Source organism: Frankliniella occidentalis, unplaced genomic scaffold (assembly GCF_000697945.3).
Source record: "Frankliniella occidentalis isolate FOCC.00 unplaced genomic scaffold, Focc_3.1 Scaffold28, whole genome shotgun sequence".
Taxonomy (NCBI): domain Eukaryota; kingdom Metazoa; phylum Arthropoda; class Insecta; order Thysanoptera; family Thripidae; genus Frankliniella; species Frankliniella occidentalis.
This window is the reverse complement of record NW_026267158.1, coordinates 1,331,705-1,338,938: the sequence shown is the minus strand read 5'-3', so window position 1 is coordinate 1,338,938 and position 7,234 is coordinate 1,331,705. Positions and strand designations below refer to the sequence as shown.

General features: G+C 55.9%; 2 protein-coding genes across 2 annotated transcripts; both read left to right on the top strand.

The window, feature by feature from the left end:
* Positions 1 to 1,063: 1,063 nt before the first annotated feature.
* Positions 1,064 to 3,561, top strand: LOC113202842 (lipase 3-like). Its single transcript, XM_026417279.2, has 8 exons — positions 1,064 to 1,331; positions 1,428 to 1,632; positions 1,858 to 1,972; positions 2,064 to 2,313; positions 2,501 to 2,650; positions 2,973 to 3,057; positions 3,170 to 3,315; positions 3,395 to 3,561. The coding sequence occupies exons 1-8, from the start codon at positions 1,197 to 1,199 to the stop codon at positions 3,554 to 3,556; spliced, it is 1,248 nt and encodes a 415-aa protein (XP_026273064.2). The 5' UTR covers positions 1,064 to 1,196; the 3' UTR covers positions 3,557 to 3,561.
* A 597-nt stretch (positions 3,562 to 4,158) lies between these two features.
* On the top strand, positions 4,159 to 6,308 carry LOC113202836 (lysozyme C II). The gene is made up of 3 exons (XM_026417270.2): positions 4,159 to 4,368; positions 5,597 to 5,809; positions 5,930 to 6,308. Exons 1-3 carry the CDS (start codon positions 4,207 to 4,209, stop codon positions 6,128 to 6,130), a joined length of 576 nt encoding a protein of 191 aa, XP_026273055.1. The 5' UTR covers positions 4,159 to 4,206; the 3' UTR covers positions 6,131 to 6,308.
* Positions 6,309 to 7,234: the final 926 nt, after the last annotated feature.

The following is a 7,234-nucleotide window of genomic DNA, read 5'->3' as shown; positions in this document are numbered from 1 at the left end:
GGGGGGGGGGGCACTGACGCCGCGGTGCTCTAATCAATCACTATCACTCTCAGGCCGCAGATTGATGCTGTCAGATTATTTTCATCAGTGCGATACGTACTGTTTCTAAAAGAAGCCGTGGTCCGGAACCAGCCGCGGGCATTCGCCGCGGTTGCTGTTTTCTGCGTCGTCGTCTAAAGTCCGACCCCCTAGCAGAGCTCTGCTCCTAAAACAAACAAAGCTCTTTCGCACAGTCGTAGGTGGGGGAAATTTTGATGACATCACTCCTTACACATCAACACAATCCCCCCAAAAAAACGCATTAAAAAAAAAATCGGTTAAAGTCGAAAGCCTTGCGTCATGAATATGCACGTGGACGTTTTCGGCAGGCATCGCGTGCCCCCCACCACGTCAATGAACTACACTTTGCTGTGCGGGCGGGCGTGCACAAGCGTGCACTTTGGATTGTGAGTAAAAGTTGCATAGGCTGACTTGTGCCTGCGGTTCGTCGGCTCGACTTCCCTCTCACGCGAGGGTGTGGGTGGGGGCGCGCGGCGTGCGGTTGGGCGCGGCGGAGATTTAAACGCTGGAAGAGGGCCACGGATGAACGCTAGGAACGCTGCAGTCGTGTGTCTTGGTTTTGCTTATTTCTTGCACAGATTATGATTAAATATGTCAACTTTGACTGCCCTGTTCCAGGCGGACGGAAGGGAGGGGGAGTGTGGCGTAGAACGAATGGGCGCCAGTAAAATCATAATCTGGCCCGGCGGTTCCTGCCGGGGGTCTACGAGGGGAGGGGGAGGGGTCACGGAAGATCGGGCAAACACAGACGCGGAAAACACAAACATTGTTTCAAATAGGAAATTAAATCGCATGGAAAAGCACTGCTCGCCATGGCAGGGTTCCCCGCCCCCCACCAAGACGACGCACGTCCTTGTCGCTCCCGGGTGCGCGCTTATTGCAGTGCGAGGGAGACAACGAGAAGATTCTCATCAAGCGCCGCCGTGTCACCGCCCCCCCCCCCTCCTTCCCCCTCCCCTCTCCCACCTTTGGGCGGCAAGAGCGACAGAGACGGCAGAGGATCTTAATGTAATAGAGTATCTCAGTAGAGGTTAAGCTTCCTCGTCCAGCGCTAAATCTCGGCCGGTGCCTCAGTCGCATCAGTCACATTCGTGGAGCGTGGCCGAGAGGTCCGCGAAGTTCCCCTGGTCGCCGTCATGGCCCCCATCATCGTGTCCCGGACGCCGGCGTTGCTTCTGCTGGCGGTGCTCGCCGGGCCGTCAACCTTGACGTCGGCGCACCTGCGGGCGCCGCGCAACTCCAAGCTGCCCGTCGAGGCGTGGCTCTCGACGGTGAGTGTCGCTTAGGTTTAGGTTTGGCCGCGTCTCTCGGTGGGGCCTTCTCGTCCGTAAGATGTTTGCGACTAAAGCAACCCGTCTCGTCCGCAGCCGGAGCTGATCGAGCACTGGGGCTACCCCGCCGAGACGCACACGGTGCAGACCGACGACGGCTTCCTCATCGATGTGCACCGCATCCCAGGGCCTAAGCTCGGCGACAAGCCCGGCGTCGGCTCGCGAAGGACTCCGGTGCTCATCGCGCACGGCTACAGCGCCTCGAGCGAGTGCATGGTCCTGCGACCCCACGACAACCTGGGTGAGTACCTCCGACACGCGCCGCTCCCGCAGCCCCGTGCACGCGAGCTCCTCCCGGGTAATAATCGGTCAAGGAAAGATTCACACTCAACGCGCAACCCCTGCACCCTTGAGGGTGGGCTCCCTACATGCCCCCCAAGGAATGATCTTTCACCCACTTTGCCGTTCACCTCACCTACCCCGTAACGCTTATGGTCTAACCCCCGCCCCTCTCATGGCTCGGCAGCCTTCATGCTGGCGGACGCAGGCTTCGACGTCTGGCTGGGCAACACCCGGGGCAACTTCTACGGCAAGCGGCACCTCACCCTCTCGCCGCAGGACAAGGAGTTCTGGGACTTCGGGTGAGTTCTAGCGCGTTCAAAGCGGCCGGCAAGGCGCAACATAGTGAAGTAGCACGGCTGACGGAGGGGGTGCGTTTCCACGTTGCTGCAGCTGGCACGAGAACGGCCTGCTCGACATGAGCGCCACCATCGACCTCATCCTGCGCGAGACGGGCGAGCCCTCGGTAGTCTTCGTGGGGCACTCCATGGGCTGCTCCTCGCTGTTCGCGCTGCTCTCCGACCGGCCCGAGTACAACGCCAAGGTGCGCGCCGGCTTCCTGCTCGCCCCCGCCGTCTACTTCACCAACCTGCAGGGTGTCTTCCTGCAGATCCGCCGGACGCCCTTACTGCGCGTCGTGCACGTGAGTTTCCGCTAGTGGAGTTGATTCGATGGGTACCTCACCATAAATTCAAATCTCACACCTTCTTTTTTTAAATCTTCATTTTTTCTGACCTTTTTTTTTGGTGAGGGTGTGCACTGATTATTTTCTTAGTTTTTCCCACTCCCTTTCTCTCTGCCTCTCTCTGATGCCTTGCGTCTACCCGCAGCGCTCCTGGCTACGGTTGAACATGGAGAACCCCATAACGAGGGCGCCCTACCCGCGGCTCTGCCTGCCGCCCAACAGCTTGGTCATGAACCCGAGCTGCATGAAGCTGTTCACCGAGGCGCAGGGCCCGTTCTACAACATGGCCAACAACGTGAGTACTGAGCCAGAAAGGCGAGTGACAGGCGTAGCTAAGGGAAAGGAATACGTCACGTCCGTTTTTCGGAGATTAATTTGGTAAATTACGGGGGCTTGACGCCTGCGAGACTCAGGGTAGGCCAGCCCGCGGTACGCGCATGCAATGTAGGAAAAATGTTGCCTACCCATCAGGCGCTATGAGAGCTGTGGCTGTATGGCGGAACTGGACAACTTCCTCGATGATCCCTAAACACGACCCGCAGACAGGACAGAGCCACCACTAAGCTGTCAGTGGTAATGGACCGGAGAACTAACAAAGCGGGTTGCTCTGCTTACAGACATACATGCCGATCCTCATGCGACACTGGCCGGCGGGCTCGTCCGTCGGACAGACCACACACTTCCTGCAGCTCATCATACAAGGCAAGAAGTGCGGGACGGTGCACACGGTTGTCCGCCTGTCCGCGAATTGAAATCTTTGCTGGTCGTTTACAATTAGACAAATAATGATTTCTGTCCCTTTTGAAACGATCAGGTGATGGTTTCCGAAAATACGATTACGGACCAGAGATGAACAGCGTGCGGTACGGGTCAAACAGGCCACCCGAGTACAACCTGACTAACGTGAACAGCCCCATGTTCCTCTTCTACAGCGCCACCGACTACCAAGCAAACGGCAAGGTACATCATCGTCATCCAACTCACCGTTTCTATATTTTTATTATCCAAATACAATAATGATAGAATGCACTTTGCTCAGGATGTGAAGAGGCTGGCGTCCGACATCCCGGGGACAGCGGGGCTCATAAAGACGCCGACAAAAATATTTAATCACCTGGACATCATGTACGAGGAGGCTGCTGCCAAGCTCATATACAAAAGACTGATCAAACAAATGACGAAATATAGATCTATTTATTAATTTAATTCCGCATAGTATTGCTCATCCTCTTCTTGGCGAATTATCTTCGGCAATTGCTCTCTCACACACACACGCACTCGCGCGCAAAATGTTGCTGCTTACGTAGCGAGCTGTATACTCTTTCAAACATAATCAGACTTATCGAAACATCCTTTTCTTGGCGAATTATCTTCGGCAATGGCTCCTTTATTTCACTATTTAATACCGAGCATCACTTGCTTCCTGGTGACCCTGACGATGCCACCGGTCTGCAAAACTTTCCCACTTCTTACGAACAATCATCATCCTTACTCGCTCTGCGAGTTATTATTAAACGCATGCCAGGCCCTCGCGGGAAAAAAGTGTCAACCGTCAAATGAAGCTACTGGCGGCGGCGGCCGCGATTTGAATCCGCGAAAGATCGCGCGGCGACAGCCGTCATCACCGTTTGATGAATCGTTTCCCGCGGGCGGGCCACAGGTCAGGTACTTCCCCCTCAACCCCGGCGCACCTTCCCGCCAGCGGTTTAACCAGTTCCACCCAAACAGCCGCCGCCGCAGCCGCCGCCGCCGCCGCCTCCGCGGGTCCCGCGCGGCTTGCCTCCCGCGAGCGCGCGCCGCCGCGCCGTGCGCGGGCCGCATCAGTCGCGAACCGGTCGCGAGCGCGCCAGCATGAGGACCGCCGTGTCTTTGACCCGGGCGCTGCCGAGCCCCGCCCTCTCCGCCGTGGCCGCCGTCCTGGCGCTGCTGGCGCTGCTGCAGGCCGCCGACGCCAAGGTGTACGGCCGGTGCGAGCTGGCCAGCGCGCTCAAGTCCAAGGGGATCGCCAGCAAGGTACGGACAGAGACGGACGTCAGCAGCACAGGTTCCCCCGCTCGCGCGGCCTACGCCGCCGCTGCTTCGCCATTGTCGTCAGCTGCGGGGCGAGCCGGAGACCGGCGGGGGCCGCTCCGGAGGCCTTGGCAGTGAAACGGCGGCGGCCCGAGCTTCGTCTTTATGATGCTATCTCAGCAGAGCGTCCTGGGGAAGCGGCCTAAAGCACCTCCAGTGCGGTCGCATGACGCGCACCAGGCATGGCTTCTCGGAATGTTGAACATCTTCTGACAAACACGAAAGAAATGTAGCCAAAACAGTCACCTTCGCAGTGTTTATTATGTTTTCTGTTCTGTCAAAACGGGGGGCCATGTGGATTTGCCTTATTCCCTTATCGCTTTTAGATAATACAATCAGCAGTGTTTCCTGGTTAATGTACAGATGTAGCATGGAACGGGGGTAGTCAAACCGGGATACTGCTGTGCCAGTGCCATAGCAATGGCACATGTGTTTTTTTTTTCAACATTTTTTTTTTTTGGGGGGGGGGGGGCAATTAATGTAGTGATTACCTCCAATGAGTTTGTTTTACATCGCATACACATATTTCGCGTAAACCCGGAGAACTTGCTTGAGCGCAGCGATCCGGCTTGGACCCGAATCTGAACCAAAAACGATTTTTCCTTAGCAGACCGTCTACCACTTCCCCTCTCACTCCCCCCGCTAGCAGCTCTCTGACGCACGCACCCCTCTCACCCTCGCACTCACTACGCTCCGCCACACAAGTGCTTAGGATTCGGTTGAGGAGATGGACCCGAATGCTGTGGCATCGCGTTCGAACCGCAATGACTGCAGCAGAGATGTCGGTGCGAATCGGTTCCAAACCGGGCCGGCTGCGCTCACAGGCCAGCCGGAGAACCTCCCCTCCATCCCCTTGACACCCAGCCGCGGGGGTCACATTGTGTGGCCGCGGGCAACACACATCCGCGTGTCGTGGCGGAACCAGAGCGAGCGCTCTGTGGCGAGATACCGCCGGGCCCGTCACGAGGGACGTGGCCTGGCGTATATCTTCCTGGACAGCGGCAGCAGGCGGCGGCGGGGACGCGGCTGACGCCTGTGGGGCAGGCAACCCAGCCCCTCGGAGGGACACGGGTGTGCGGCGGGGGTGCCTACCCCGCGGGCCACAGGCGCTCGCCAGGCTGCCGCGACAGGTGTCCATACGACACACTACGGTCTCTGTTCTCGCTCCTAGGACATCGCGACGTGGGTGTGCATCGGCGAGAAGCTGTCCAGCATCGACACGGACACGGCCACGGACCCGGACGACGACGTGGACGGCACGGTGTACCACGGCGTGTTCCTCATCAGCGACAAGTGGTGGTGCGACAGGGGCAAGGCCGGCTGCGGTGTCACCTGCGCCCAGATGAAGAAGACCCTCGAGTCCAACATCGACTGCGCCAAAAAGGTACGGCGAAACAGACCACTCCGCCCGCCAACAACGTGACGAAGACGAAATCACTCCATAATTTTTAAAACGTTTATTTTAATTTTTCGCCCATATGTTTTTGAAACCCCTTGCCCGCAGGTCTTCTCCGAGACGAAACGAAGTAAAAAGAACGGCTTCAAGGCGTGGGGCGCGTACGAGGACTGCCTCGAGCCAGAGAGCTACGTGAGGGGCTGCGCCGGCCTGGAGGAGGAGGACGAGGACATCACCGTGTGGCAGCGCTCCGGCTTCAAAGGCGCGGGCAGCGGCAGCGCCCCCAGTGACGGCGCCGCCGACGAGTAGACGCTGTGTCCCCTGCAACTAACAGACTGACTCTGACAAAAATGTGATCTAAAAAAAAAAGCACAGCCATAGCAAAAGGAAAAGCTTCGATAGCCAGTATTTTTGTTTATTTGAAGGTAACATACTGACATAAGCCTTTAAAAGTTATTAATTTCATTAAAACATATTTATTCTGCAATTGGCGGTTCCTCATTTACGAAATCCAAATATCCGCTAACGAAAGGCTTAGTTACTAAGCCAAAGCCTGGTGTTCGTACCTAAGCTTATGTATAGGTGTTGGGCCGGCTTCCGGCCCCACGGGTTTACTGACCTCTCGCCTGGCCCGGCCTGGCCCTGGCACGGCCCGGCCGATGCACTTTTGGTGTGGGAAGTTGTTATTTTTCCTGGCAGCGGGCACGCCCTGACGGTAGGCAGTCAGACCGTCACCAGCGCACGTAGGGTGGACGCCTCGGGCGGCGGCAGAGCACTGCCTTGGGCGACGTAGACGGAACTATCGTCCACTCGTGGTAGAAAAAACAACAAACAGAACAACTCGGGAGATGATCAATCATGCGTATTTAGGAGAATTATTGGGCTGATCCAATTTTAATCAGTGCAAATATTTTAGCTGTTTTGCAATCTGTGCTGATCGTTTCACTGTGTAGCAGTTTCTGTCTACTGCACAGTTAAAACTCTCTGTCGGAATAGCACTTTTAAATTTATAGAACATTTACATACATTTGATTTAAATTTAAATTACTAATTCTATGCAGTGGGGTAAAAACGGTCCAGAACGGTCAGATTTTGTATTTTCTTTCCATTGATGGCCACTTTTCTCGATTTCTAGCCAATCTGGTCACTTTACGATCTTGGCCTTGAAGTAGTGATCTAGTAAGGTTCCTACTGGGGCATAATAAGCAAAACTACTTCACATCGTTGTCTACATTACAAGAAAAAGGGGTGGCCATCATTGGGCAGGCCCATTCTTAAGGTGGCCATCATTGGGCAGGCCCATTCTTAAGGTGGCCATCATAGGGCATCTTACCCTACTATACCAAACAACAGGACAGACATTCCTGTTTTGCTCAATTTTATCGCGAGTTTGTGCGATTTTTCGCGAGTAGG

Excerpts from the sequence above, each read along its gene's own strand:
- LOC113202836 (XM_026417270.2), top strand. The coding sequence starts at position 4,207 with ATGAGGACCGCCGTGTCTTTGACCCGGGCGCTGCCGAGCCCCGCCCTC. Across the intron at positions 4,369-5,596 it reads CCAAGGGGATCGCCAGCAAG|GACATCGCGACGTGGGTGTG; the intron begins GTACGGACAGAG and ends TCTCGCTCCTAG. Across the intron at positions 5,810-5,929 it reads ACATCGACTGCGCCAAAAAG|GTCTTCTCCGAGACGAAACG; the intron begins GTACGGCGAAAC and ends CCTTGCCCGCAG.
- LOC113202842 (XM_026417279.2), top strand. The coding sequence starts at position 1,197 with ATGGCCCCCATCATCGTGTCCCGGACGCCGGCGTTGCTTCTGCTGGCG. Across the intron at positions 1,973-2,063 it reads AAGGAGTTCTGGGACTTCGG|CTGGCACGAGAACGGCCTGC; the intron begins GTGAGTTCTAGC and ends ACGTTGCTGCAG. Across the intron at positions 3,058-3,169 it reads CCTGCAGCTCATCATACAAG|GTGATGGTTTCCGAAAATAC; the intron begins GCAAGAAGTGCG and ends TGAAACGATCAG.